Source organism: Ixodes scapularis, unplaced genomic scaffold (genome assembly GCF_016920785.2).
Source record: "Ixodes scapularis isolate PalLabHiFi unplaced genomic scaffold, ASM1692078v2 PGA_scaffold0__279_contigs__length_252992795, whole genome shotgun sequence".
NCBI lineage: Eukaryota > Metazoa > Arthropoda > Arachnida > Ixodida > Ixodidae > Ixodes > Ixodes scapularis.
The window spans coordinates 2,847,359-2,861,975 of record NW_024609835.1 but is presented as its reverse complement, the minus strand read 5'-3'; the positions used below and the strand labels follow the sequence as shown (position 1 = coordinate 2,861,975).

The following is a 14,617-nucleotide window of genomic DNA, read 5'->3' as shown; positions in this document are numbered from 1 at the left end:
TTACTTGCTTTTCCTGCGCCGACGTTCCTCTTTAGGATCGTTGGGCGCGGGCTGGTAACGCCCCTTCTTCGTGCGTTCCATCCAGGAGTGTAGTTGGCGTGCTCCGTTTCCTGCTGCCGTATCGTCATCGAAGGCTCGCTTAGTTGACTCGCTGGTGTCGTCCATATCTGAAGGTCCGTTGGTGCTTGCGTCGTTCGATTCCTTATCTGCTCCGGCATCAGAGGGTTTCACGTCGGCACCGCTGGGAGGTGCGCCTTCCGGTTGACCTCCGTTCTCTCTGGCTGCCTCCAAGGAGCTGTTTCCTTCACTCTTGCGTTCTTTGGCAGGGGTTGAAACTTCTGGCGCCAAGCCCTGGATAGTACGCTCCGCTTCCTCGGCATCCATGGCATGGTCATTGGTCTCGGCCGTCCCGGCCCCGCTGGCCACCCTGGCGTACGACCTGACACACTCGGTGCCATAATGCCCGAAGCGAAAACACTCCGAGCACTTCGGCGCCCTGCATTCTCGTCGAATATGACCTGTGCGCTTACAGCGTAAGCACAAGGGCGCCCGATCAGGGATCACAACAAGTACGTTACCACCTTGGATCCGAAGCTGGTGTGGCATGGTATCGGCCGTGCCGCCTTCGTTCAGTGTCATCCGCGCACACCTGGTCGTTGATTCGATCCCTTGGAAGCCTTCAACATTCCACTTCTCCCGGCTCACTTCCAGGACCTTGCCATACGGCTCCAATTCCTTACGCACAACGTCGTCCGGCACATCATACGGGATCCAGTGGAGACGAAGCCGTAACTCCGTGATGCTGGGATCCACGACGAGGCACCGAAGACCCTTCACCTGCAGTTCTTTGGCGTCCACGAGTCGTCTCTTTGCTTCTGCCATTCGGAGGGTAGCCATCCAAACATGATTCATTTGGTACGCACCGAGTGCTGCGATGTCGCCGAGTACGTCGCACCTGGCCATCTCTTGTCGAAAATCCTGGATACGGTAGGGGCGCCCTTTCAAATCGCAATGCAGAAGCACCGATGTTTTACTCGTAATTCCTGTAGGCATCTGTGGTAAAACAATTTTATAGTCATCGTTCGTCGATTCACCGGAGTGATTAGAACCGCGGCCAGCAAGGGCCGTTGCAGACGCTTCCACGGAGCTCATGTTTCGAACGTCTTGCACGTTCGGCACGCGCGCACGCACTCCCGCCAAACCGATAAACGGGTCACACGATGTTATTAGAAAGCTATATGTCTGCTTGATTCGTTTGGAGGCATGGTGCGGTTAGTTTCGTATTTAATTTTGTGCTACGTGTTCAGGACGCATTTCTAATATTGTGGCAATGCTTACATGCTCAATAAGTTATTATTACTGTAGCTCCTAATAGTTTTTTATTGCGCTTTGCTGACCGTTTTATTGCAAGCGTGAGTAAGATACGCGAATATAGCTTCCGTAAAGTCGCTAGACATCCATAATAGCCAACGAATGCAATCCAATCGAATCCACAGCCGTTTATTGCACGTTTTGCCGGCCGGGCGGGTTTTCATATCTCTGTCTTCAGGTCAATTTACCGATTAGTCGTGATGCGTGGAGTTTACCTTAGTTTCAAATGTGTCCAGAAAAGAAGGAAGCGACTGTGAGCCGTGGAACTACGTCAAATCTGCTCAACAGCCAAGATCATGGCACGGTCGTTCCAAAGTAAGTTCCTTTCTTTGTTTGTTAGGGCTAGATTATTCTTTCCTCCGTTCAAAATCCTTGTTATTGTCTAGATCGCTTGCTTTCACCAGTATTACTAATTGTGCGCGAATAGGGTATTCCGAGGCTGTTTTTCTTCGCTCACAAATAGGCTGCATACCCGCTCCAGGTCCATCAGTAGCGGCGGAACTTTTGGCGAGATGGGCGGGGAGGGGGGGTGGAGGGGGGGGGGGGGGGGGCAGCGGCGGGCGCGCGCGGGCGGCCGGCTGGCCGGCCCGCCGGCGGGTGGAGGCGGAAAGGGGAAGGGGGGTTGTTCGATTGCCTTCACTGGTAAACTAGAATGTCTGGAAGAGCGCGGTGCCCCCCCACCTCTAGGTTGGAGCTTAGGCGGACGGGCACCGCGCTGTGTACGTATTTTAGTCCGGAGAGCTGGACCAGGCAAAAGGCGGAGATTGATTGAGCAAGTCCGTAGCTTCCGCCGCCCAGTCCTCTGCAAACGACTTCATTTTCGTGATTCGTTACCAGAAAAGAATTGTCAAAAATTGGTGCCGCGATGAATTCATCCCATGGTGATTTGCACAGCATACTGCTCCTGATCGCAAAACTTTGTGCCCGCGAAATAATTTTTGATGCCGCTTCTGGGCTTGTGGGGAAATTTAACAAGCATGTCCTGAATTAAGGTAGTGTCTCGACAGTTTACGGGAGGTATATTTTGTTCAGCGTAAGTATATAGCGTTAGACATACCTCACCCAATCCCTGTTTTTTTGTGTGTTTTTTTTCGTTTGGTATTGCCTTTAGCGAATGGTGTAGGTTGTAATTGTTTTTGGTTGTTGCATGATGGTTGTAATGTGGTGAGCTTGTACTAATTGAACACCTTGAAAAAAAGTTCACCACAAAAAGTCAAGGAGGCAAGCAGAGTAACGCGTAAACCATACGCAAGCGCAGACTCTCGACTCGCATAAACAGAGAAGGAAGAAATAAAGAATGCGGAAGGAGCTCAAGCACAGGCCCAAGTGGAATGCGCCGATTCACCCAAGAGCAGATTTTAAAACAATAATTTCCTTGTCTGTTAAGGCAACAGATTGATGGCCAATACATAAGGACAGCTCAATCTCTCTCTAAAATCTACGATGAATTGTCACCTACTTATGCACTATTTACACTGCTCGTGTGTCATCCTTATAGCCTCGTCCCACTAGAGCGACAGACAGCAACAAACGACAGCGACACTTGACGCACGCTGTCCCACCTGGCGGACACGACGCAGGACACTGGGACAAGGAAAGTTCTTTCCGAGTGGGACTGGAGTTGTCAACAAAACACTTCAAAATACACAGATAAACAGTCTGGCGACGCGGTTTTCATATTTTGCTCTTTGGGCATTAAACGCGCCGACAAATACGGTGAAAGTTTAGACGATTACTTTATTTCTTGATTAAAGCTTCCGCTTCTCTTCATTTGCCGTTGGTGACTTTCCACAAACAGTCGTGACAATCGACACCAAACTTTTTCTGAACTAGAATACCTGAATCGTTCCTTTTTTTGGGTCGTTCGAGGAATTCTATGTGAGCACCAAGGAATTTCACCCCGATTTTGAGGATGTTTGAAACTTCATATCCGAATGATCGAGGGCAGGCGTTTTATGGGGGACAATACGGCATCCCGATTATCATAGAACGTGATGACAAGTCTCGTCTGCCGAAATGGCTAGCCGCGGAACGTTGTGTCCTACTTCGTGGTGAGCGGTCTTTGGTCAGTCCTCGAACATGGGTGTATCCATCCTGATGCAGGGGCGTAGACCTCGGCGTCTTGAAGCATCAAATCGTGCACCAAGTTTTTGCGAACAAAACCAGCCACAGACAACCCTTTCGCAACATGACTGCCCAGCGCCAGCGAGCAAGCCGCGCCCGCGACCACTATGAGCAATCGAGGGACGGGAACTGCGGGAACGAGGAGAGGCCGCCAAGGGCTTCTCTGGAGGTCGAGCGGCGGAGCAAGCCACGGGAGGAAGGGTAGAAGGGTGGAAAGAGAGGCAACAGAGGGCACAAGCCGGCGAGGAGGATAAGTTTGTATCCGAGAGGTGTTCCTCGGTGGGACTGCTTGCTGCGCTTCCAGTCCAACAACAGACAAGAACTTGTCCGTCGTCGATCGTTTGTCGGCGATTGTCGCGGGCGTTGGGCCGTTGCAGTGGGACAGCATCGGCGACACGGAACTTTGTGGTGTCGTCGGACAAAAATCGGTGTTTGTCGCTCTAGTGGGACGAGGCTTTTAGAGAAAACGTGAATAATTAGCAGATACTGTGAAAAACATACAAGGGGATTATTTTAGGCCTTTATTATTCATAATATGGGCGACCAATGTGTCCGCACATCCGTCTGTTACCTGAGCTGCCAAGAAAATCGTGTTTACAGTCTTATGCATATGGATGGGAGTTAGCACATTCCACTTGGACCTGTTCAAACTTATGCTAAAGCTCCTTCCGTATTCTTTATTTTTTTCTTCTCCAATTTGTGAGTTGGGAGTCTACACTCGTATGTAGTGTATGTATTCCTCTCCTTTATTCCTTGTTTTTTGTCTGTTATTTTTCAGGGTGTTCAATCAGAATGTGCTCACCACCTTATTACATGGTGTCTGATTACAAAGTGTCTGTAAAACAATCTAGCTGACATCTTTTGCTCACGCCCCGGTTTCTGAAGCTCACGTTCTCCGAACACAGCCTTTCTGATTTCTCTGATCCTTTTTCTTTTTTCTTTGATGTTCAATAGATCAAGTCGTGAGTGTGCACCAGTCTGCGTCCTATGTGTTCCTGTCCTTTTGTCCTTGTCTTTTTGTGCACTTTTTTTCAAATTGGTCCATGATATTTTTTATCGTATATTCTAATCTGTGTTTTCATCTTTATACTTACTGCAGTCCTACTATGGTGCCTGGAACGCGTCTCCGACTGGTGTGTTTACCGGGTTCAAAAAAGTGGTCCCTCGATTTCCGCCTGATGACGTCATAGAAGTGTCATGCTGTTGCGACCCTGGCGGCGCCCCAACAGTTGCGGTAAAGTGGCAGACGCCTGTTCTGCTTCAGGTCGCTTTCCACTGTGACAGTTCACGGAAGTTAGAGCATTCGGAAGTTGGGACGCCTAAAGGGACGCCGTGACGAAAGCGACACTCACGTTCGCTCGTGCTTTTCGCCAGCATTTCTACGGCCAACCGCCAGGATCGCGACAGGCACCAGCATGACACTCGCGTCATTTGTTGCCACATTGGGACCACTTTTGATGTATGGGCGGGATAGGACGTTAAACACACCAGTCGAAGACGCGATCCAGGCACCATAGTTCTACCAAGTAGAAGTTGGCATTCACTCTCGCCATTTTGATGTGAGTGTCCTGAGACGACACAGAATGGCAGCTTCCTCTGCTGAAGGCCAGGCTTCATGGAAGATGGCCAAGGCTGTTCATGGTAAGGTGCTCTATATACTGAGCAATATAATAGCAACTTATTGCTGATAGGATTATTTTTAACACAGACTATGTTTATGGACTGGCCTATAGCAATTCCGATGCCACTCACGTGGAATGAAATTCTGTAGGGGAATTGCGCATCCCATTCGTAAGCGGAATGCTGAGTTTACAACAGAAGTGTGTCTCGACTTGCTGCCAGTATTGCTGTGTGTGTTGTGTTTGTATTTTTATTTGTTTATTTAGTGTTCCCAATAATGACTGAAGCCTTCCCATTGGAAGTGGCAACACACAAACACAAATCAACGGCAAGAGAGGTGAACAGCGCCACTCACGCCGTTTGCCACCGCACCCATTGGTTTTCGGAGAGGTTTGCAGTATTGGTCTCTATGGTATTTGGTCATATATCGCACATGAACAAGACCAGGGCACTGTGCCTACAATTCAGCACTCGCAAGATTTGCGTGAATACACCCTGCAGCTGGTCGCACTTTCAGAGTCATTTTAATGTTGCAGAAATGAATAATGACATTGGCATATTTCTCGTGCCAAATCCTTCATGCCTGTTCCGAAGTCTGATCTCCACGAGATCACAGTAGAGTCGTTTCTGTTGTATAGTAAAACCTCGTTAATTCAACCCCCGCTAATTCGGATAATTTGAACTGCCGATCCGGTCCCGTCAAACGTATGTATTAGTCAGGGGCAGCAAACGCTCATTAATTCGGAGGGAACGCGGCGCTAGCTACCGTCTGTTCCAAAAGGTATGACCGCTATCCATCCGAAGTGCACACATGGTTTTTCCGGTTTTCCCATGGTTCTTCACTCTTCCGGTTCTCCGTGTTTCGCACCAGTTTTGCTCTGGATCGCCGTGCTTCAGCGCGTTACTCTCCTGGCACGGAAGCGGCAGAAGCATTGCTGCAACGGAAAAAGGGTAGCACAAGTGACCGACGACCGAAATGGCAAAATCGCGACACGCAGGGCTATTGTTCCCGAGCGTGCCAATAGCGAGAGTGACAGTCACGTTTTATGCCTCAACGCGGGGATCCTAAAGCCCGCCATTTTAACAACTATTTTATCCCTCAATTTTTCGCCGGCCACCCCCGCATTGGAAAATGCAACGTGACTGGCACTCTCGCTATCGGCGCTTGGGAAAAATAGCGCCGGGTGTCGCGATTTCGCCGCTCCGATTACTGGTCAGTTGTGCTACTAGCTTTTCGTTGCAGCTGTACGAGGCTAAGAATTTAGCGACGAAAGTGGAAATACTGAGGGCCTTGGAGGGCGGCGTCTCTCGACAAGTGATGGAAAGTTGCGACATCAAGAAAAGCACTTTGGCCACGTACGTAAAACTTGTGGCCGATATCCTACGGGCTTTCGAGAGCGAGAAGTTCAATGCGAAAAGAAAGCGGCCTTGGAAGGTGGTGCGCCCGAAACTAGAAGAGGCCTGCTGTGCTACACTGTCAGCGCACGGGATGCGTAGCTCCGACAGTGCGAGTGCGGTAAAGCACTCGGAAAGTTGCCGTCTCCGCCCAGGTGTCGTCCAGAAAGCAGGCGGTAATAACAGATTTCTTCTCAAAATAAAGGTATGTCACAGGGAAACGTTTTCGCGCAGCTTTCTTTGTCCTTTCGATATTTCGACTTTCGGATAATTCGGAAATTTTTGCCGGTCCGACGAGATCCGAATTAACGAGGTTTTACTGTAGTGGCACGGGAGACTCTATACTTGTTTTGCTTCAATCTTTGTAAGGGGGACGCTGTAATCCAATTCTACTCATCTCTGGTGTACTAGATAGCACCATGTTTGCAGAGATAGTCTTCAGATTTTGTAGTTCCATCGAAATATATTTCAGCTTATAAAATATTTGTTATTTGGCTTGTAGATTTTCAAGCAGATCTAGATTGAAGGCAGCAAATATCTTACCTGCAGTCATGGTATGTGTCCGAAGTATATTGCATTAACATAATTGACCCAACCTCTGATTTTTGTTTTCAGTACCTCTAGCGAATTGTGGATGCTGGATTGCTTTTGTTTGTTTCACATAATCTACAGCACTTTTTTCACCTTTATACTCAGTGCAGCCCTTGCCGAACGGAAGCTAGCATCGACTAGGCCAATTCGTTCCTGCATCACCAGCCGAGCTGAGGACCAGGTCCATGGCAGTCTGCGAAGGTTGTTGATGGTAAGCTGGCTTATATATACAGCTGTGTAATAGCAGCTTGTCCTGGGTGACGATTTGAAATGCGTGTTTAAGTTTTAGAAAGTGAAATTTCCATGGGCATACTTGCAACGTGAAACATTACCAAGCCTGTTTTGATCTTTCATCCTTTTGAGATATCAGTACAGCCGTTTCTGCTGCACACATACTGCCTACTTCGGCCAGGTAGAGACTTGATCCATATGAAGGTAAGCAGGTGATTATCAACTGCTCAGTGCTGTCCGTTGTGACATTCTCTCCTTATCAGACGACTCACCACGCTTGATTCGCAAGGCATTTTAAAAGGAGAGCAAGGCCGCTGGTGCATGATGCTCCCAGTACTGAGCAGTCGACGATCGCTTGTTCACACTCGTAGAGATCACGACTGTACTTCAAGCTCGGCAAGTGTGACACTTATGTGATTCAGCCTAGCTGTGGTGTGCTGGGCGGTATAAGTAGAGCTAGTTGACTTGTGCAAACGCAGTGGCTGTGCATTATAAAACGCGCCCAATTGGCAACTTTAATGCAGTCTCGTGTAGTCCCATTGATGTTTTCTTTTGGTGTGCGTGATATGTGTTCACACTTTTTTTTCCTCGCTTACCGACAGTCCTAGCTGTCTGCAGAGAGTGAGTGTGAAACATGCCAACAAGCCTCTAAAGCAGTATGCAGTGCAATTTTGGTCTATTGTGCAAGCGAGGAAGAAGGCTGCTCGTTTGGCTGTTGAGGCTGCGACATAGACATTAGATAGTTTTATCTGAGCATTGTTACGACCCGCTCCATTCAAAAGGAAAGCACCTGCATGCTCACAACGCTCAGTCAGCAACAACCAGTCGGAGTGCAGATGCCGATGGAGCAGACAATTCCTGCACCCCGATGACCTCTGCCGACTGAGCATTACGTGCGTGCCTGGTTACTTTCTCACTCAGTGGCTGAGCAGAGCGGGCCGTAAAAAGCGCTCAGCTAAAACTTTTTCTGATAGGGGGTGGCTAACGCATAGATATTTCAGGCAGAAGTATGGCCGACATTGCTCACATCAATTCTCAATATGAGCAGCACTCATTGCAATACGGAAATTATGATTCAAACTTCCTCTACCCCTTTCTGAAGGTTTTGAAGGTGCTCCTAGCAGTATTGTCGGGCTAGACATAATCATTCCCAGATCCACTCCAATAAATTCTAAGAGGATGACGTCAGTTGCCACATAGCTTGTGCAAAACTAAATCTGGAACTCACTCCTACTTCCTGTTTTTCACTGTATTAAGAACCTTGTCTCAGTATGTGATGGGTCTGTGAAGAAAATTGACCAGGTAAACAATATTATTTAGAAAATAGATGTCCCATACATATTAACCTGCACCTACCAGCCACTGTACACCGCCTCACTACTGATTTGTTATCTTTCTATTGATTTGCCTGAACTGTTCGCACCTGTAGACATTAATGATGATCACGAGGGAATGTTTCTTGTCATATGATGTCACATGCTTAAAGTAAGTGAGGCTTGCGGGCATTTTCAAGGGCTATGGGGCATGCCGATGGTAAACACTCAATGTGAGTTTATGGTAGACGCTAATAATATATACTATACCCGTTTTCACCTCAAGAAAAAAGTAAGTTTTGCGCATTGTTCATACGCTGCGCGAAGTAGTTCTTACGAGATTTGTTTGTCGGAGGAAAAAAGCGGTGCTTTTGACGTTTGGAACGTGTGCGTCTTGATAAGATAACATATATCTAATCTAAAATTCACCTACATATATCTTAATTATTGGCATAAAGAGGTAAATTAGTAATGCTCCACGAGGAGCCGGGCTCTTTTACTGCGGTTCTTGAGGTGAAAACGGGTATAGTTTCTGTGTAAGTCGCTATTTTTTATTTGGTGAAGCCTGCAGATGAGTTTTAGTCAGGTTGCCATTATGTGGGAACACAGGGGCCATACTCTGCAATTTATTATATGTTTACATGTGTCTACCCAATCTCATTAGTATGTGTACAACAATGAGCTGTATTCGCGACTCCAACGATCTATAGGGGGCGCCACCACCAAACAAACATGGCGGCTGGGAACAGGTCACGTCGGCTCGGCCGGGCCGCCTGAACGGGTAGCGCATTCAATTTATCAGATTTTCTTTTGTTTAATGCCCTATTTTATAGGTATTTCAACTGCGACGGTTAAGTGTAGCCGGTGCACATAAACTTGCAGAGCATAGTTTTGTTTTCACGGTGCTTTTTGTTCTTTTCATGTCAAACTTTTGTTTCGGAGGTTTCGTTCAATACCGAAACTATGGGCTCCGGAGAGAGGGTAATAGACTCTAATCAGTTTTGATCACGTAAGGAAAGCAGCGATGACTACAGAATTGTTCCACCGACAGTAATTTTCAGCTAACTCGCATCCCTCGACCATACGACTTATCTGCCGGCGAAATCGAGCTTTTGTGCGTATTAAGAAACAGCTCCAGTCGTCTGTTTGGTCAGCAACACAGGCTGCAGGAAAATTACGAAAATTAAGCAAGCGCTTGTTGAGCCAACCTTGAGCTTCTTGAGCCCCACTAAGCAGCTGATACTGGTATTTCAACTCAGGTTTTAGTGACAATTGAGAAGTCATTTTGACGAATGTGCGGGTTATGCATTATATTACGTATTATGTCCCACTAAAGGGATATTAGTATATTATTTGGGCTGAAATATGAGCTTACTTGACTAGCTATTAGGTGAATTGCTGAATCAAAGTATATTTGACAGACAGAGAGATACTACCTAAACTCAGCCATATGGTTCTAGCCGGCAGCACGGAGATGATTGCGGACAAATTTGAAGAGTGTCTTCATCAGAGATTCACGCAGAACCCCTCTGCATTAAACTTGACTTCAAATCCTGAATGGAGAAATAGAGTATCTTTTGTGGCCGGAAAACCGGAACAATGTAGACGAATATTGCTGCTGGCTTCAACGAGGGTATATAATAAGCATTGTAGGCGCAATAGATCATAATGTCATGACAGCTTCTAACTTTGCGAGACGCGTCCCCCACCTTTTGAAAGCAGACAATATCCCTCATTAATCGTATGCAGCGAGCAGGTTTTCCAGAATCAAGTAGATGCAAAATCAGCCCAACTTTTTCGGTGTGGTCCAGAGGCTTTTCGGCAAAAAGCAGCCAAGAATAGCCAATGCACCGACCAGTGTGGGTGGCTCAATCTTGACGCTAATCAAACACAACTAAATTCAAGAAAAGCAGCTATTGAACCTTCCCATTCACTTTACTGCAGCATTGGGGTTCCCTCCAGTGAAACACCTCGTCTGTCGTCCTCAGTCCACTGTTCTACATACCAGTTGTCAGTTACCGAGTAGTCGTCACTTTGAATGTCATTCGAGACAGGGAAGAAATCAAAACGTTTTTCCGTGATACCTCCCCATCCAAGAAATTGAACGCACGCGGCCGTGTGTTGTGGAGTAAACAGGCTTTCAAACACGTGATAGAAGAAAACAATTTACTGAGGCTTCATCACACTGATGAACACTCAGGCAAACTTGAGAAATATTCGGACCTTTGTGAAATTACATTGTTTGCCACCGCGTCGACAGCACGTGTCCGCGAAAGCCGCCCAAGACGTGGAGAGGCGCAGAGTGACCCGTTCTGGCTGGTTCCCGGTTTTCCCGCTTGGTGCTGTCCGTTTTGCTGGAGTCACGAATATGTCAAGGATATGATTTGTCATTGTCTCAGTAAGACTAATGAATTATTCCTAATTACTTACTTTTATTTACCTAAAAATGCTGGATCTTTCGCACCTATTGGGACAAACGGCAATGTTAAACTACATGCCAACTACTCCGCCGAGTTTGCCCGTTTCTCGACACGCCCTTTTGAATTAAAGTAGATGATTTCCACGAGCCTTTCTCTGAAGTGGGCCTTTTTCATGCAAATAGCTGACCTTGATTATGAGATAACTGGGCCATTTTTGCCGCTTGGTCATCCAGTGTGTTGTAACAGGTGTCCCTTAGGGCAATCAAAGTATTTTTTTTTATATAGTTTCCAGATTGAAAATGAAATGAAGACAATTAGTGCATTAGTTGCAAAAAGTTCTTCTTTTACGTGGGCTTCTTGTCTCATCCTCTGATTTTCTGGCCACTTGATTAGCTTGGTTTGTCTTTTTAGAGGTGATACTTCGTTTTTGTGCTTTTGTTTTGGGTGTTTTTCAGGCTGATATTCTTTTTGTTCTCAATAGTGTGTGTATATTGCACGGTTGAGTTCAATAAAAATTTGGTTTCGAGTCAGCGCTCTGTCCGTGTCCTTTACCCTGTCCGTCGTCCTTTGCGCTGTTTTAACCTTTTAAGCCCTCGCCCCAGTTTGGCATTTCTGGATTATCATGTGCAGCTGGTACTGATTTACCCTGTCATTTTACTGTGCTGTTGATTCTCTTTGCAGGTGCCCTAATGATGGACCCCTTCCTGGGTGCATGGTCGACTTGCATCACAAGCTGCACGAAAAGTGTGCAGAACATTTCCTAGGCCTGTGACATGCAGCCTCTTTCAAGCCCATGATTACCAGCCAAGCTGTAGCTTCACTGGAGCTGACAATAAACAATTACGGTAACAATTTTGTATGTTTTATTTGCTACCATGTGTATGAGCGACAGATGGCTGTGGCAGCCGCTTTACCAAAAAGGTGTATACCTATGCCAGAAATTTACTTTCATGTACAGTGCGACATAATTGTTTACACTCATTTGTTGTTAAAATTACCCTTCTTATGAACTACATCATTTCTATTCAGGTGTAAATTGCACACAAAACCACATGTTAGGCTGTAAGACGAGACCGGGAACTGTACGATTTTAACCCGCTAGCCTGTGGTCTTGCTGGTATCTTGTGGTACTGCTGGTAGTGCACCGGGGATTTGTGCTGGCAGCAGCCCGGGAACTCGCTGGGACAAAACAAGCCTGGGAACTGTATGGCTTGAGGCCGCTAGCCTGGGGTCTTGCTGGTATCTCACCGCGTTACTGGTACTACGCTGGGGATTTGTGCTGGCAGCATCCCGGGAACTCGCAGGGACAAAACAAGCCCGGGAACTGTATGGCTTGAGGCCGCTAGCCTGGGGTCTTGCTGGTATCTTCCCGCGTTACTGGTACTACGCTGGGGATTTGTGCTGGCATCAGCCCGGAAACTCGCTGGGACAAAACAAGCCCGGGAACTGTATGGCTTGAGGCCGCTAGCCTGGGGTCTTGCTGGTATCTTACCGCGTTACTGGTACTTTGCTGGGGATTTGTGCTGGCAGCATCCCGGGAACTCGCTGGGACGCCCAGTGCCGGGCGTCCCAGTCAGTTCCAGTCACTGGCCGGTGACTGGCAATCTCACTGGCCCGTTGTCGCCCCGCGGTGCATTTCCATCGTCGCCCCAGTAGGATCTTACCGGCAGACCGGTACCGCCCCAGTCCCAAACCGGCGAGTTGTGCTACTTGGGAATATGGTTCTGGTACGGTGTGGTTCTAGGTACACAGATGAATACTGAATTCATTATTGTTCCATTCAAGATGGTATTCTACATTAGCACATTCACCACACTCGTCACTTTGACTAGAGGCTTGTAGGTATGAGTAAAATACTGCGACTATGGGTTTGACTTGTGCCACATTGAACTTTGTGTGCACAGTTTGGCACTCATGCCATCACCGATTAGATAACAGTATGTGTCATGTGCTTGTAAGCTCAGTATGAACCTAATTTTTACTTTCATAGCTTTCACATATTTTTTAGTTCCAATAAACTGGTGGATTCTCCTGACAGTTGCTGACTACTCTGTTGAAAATGCAAAGGAAACACCTATGGTATCAATAACATTATTTTTGCTAAGTGTTTAGGGAATCGTTAACAGCTACAGGAGGAGACCGAGACAAACAACTGAAAGCCTAGAGACAAGCAAAACACCAGCAATAGGTGAAACACAAAGAAAAACTGAAGTAAGCAATTACAATATTGACAATCAAGCGCTCCCTCCCAGTTGATACCTGTTTTTCCTTAAAGTTCCTATCTCCAGTGACAAACTTATCAATATGGAGAGTTGGCAGTTGTTTATGATAGCAGCTTAGGGAGAAGCGGTTGGGTGCCAAATTTTAGAGAGTACGGCTCTAGGCAAGTCTGTGATTGAGATGTACAGAACTGCAAGTAATCAAAGGAACACGGATCCCGAAGAAAAATCCAGAGAACGGAGGGTACACTGACCAATGATTGTAGAAGATATTGATAGGAGTAGACGCCTTCATAAAGAGAATTGTCGACTTCATCCAGTCTGATATGTTTTGTGCTCCTCTGCTTGTCTGTGTGGTACTGCACCAACAAACAATTTTAATTGTGCTTGAAATGCGTCGAAAATTACTTTACTACAATCAAGTCCAAACTTCTGCACTTCTCGTCGTTAGACGGCATCTTAGGCCGTTGTAACTTCGAGTTCATGCAAGTTGTTACAAAAGGAGCTATTGGTAACTGCCTTTAAGAACACCGTAGAACTGGGGTGAAACCATCTGTGCGAATGTATGTTTATGTGAGCGTAGGGGGAGGCGGCACTTTTAGACTGCCTAGGGTGGCAAAGTGTAAGGTCCACCTCTTCCTCTTTGCAAATGTGGTGGCTGCGGAAGAAGAAAACGCCTTCCTCGAGCCCCTTGGGACAATGATGATCACGAGCAGACACGGGTTAGAATGACTACAACCCTCACTGCCGTCTGCACGATTAAATTGTGATATATATAAAATTGAGTCTAATCAAGTGGTGACCCGGTCAAAGAACACAGGCCATGGAAGCTGCCGGTCAGCCCCCTTCAGCCATTACTGCCGTGACGGTCAAGCTTCCGCCCTTTTGGCCAGCAGATCCAGGTCTTTGGTTTGTGCACATTGGACCTCTTTTCGCAACACGCAACATATCACGACAAGAGACAAAATTTCATTACGTAATCAGCGCCCTCCAACCAAGTGAAGCTGGAGAAGTAGGAGACATTATTATGAGCCCCCCCGCCACTCACCCGTGCGACAAGATCAAAGAAGAGGTCATAAAGCGCACGACGGCATCAGAGCAACGACGTCTTCAACAACCTCTTACAACTGAAGAGTTAGGGGACCGCAAGCCATCTCAATTGCTAAGATCAATGCGGCAACTTCTCGGAGATCGGGCAGCTTCCTTCGACGACACCATACTGCGAGAACTCTTTCTGCAACGAATCCCGAGTAACGTACGCATGATTTTGGCGACGTCCAGCGACATTTCTTTGGACTGCTTAGCCGAGCTCGTGGACAAAATTTTGGATATT

General features: G+C 47.1%; 1 protein-coding gene across 1 annotated transcript; it reads right to left on the bottom strand.

Annotated features, from left to right (window-relative positions):
* On the bottom strand, positions 1-13,742 carry LOC120838882. Its single transcript, XM_040209005.2, has 2 exons — positions 13,693-13,742; positions 1-871 (listed from the first exon to the last, which is right to left on the bottom strand). Exons 1-2 carry the CDS (start codon positions 13,740-13,742, stop codon positions 1-3), a joined length of 921 nt encoding a protein of 306 aa, XP_040064939.2.
* Positions 13,743-14,617: the final 875 nt, after the last annotated feature.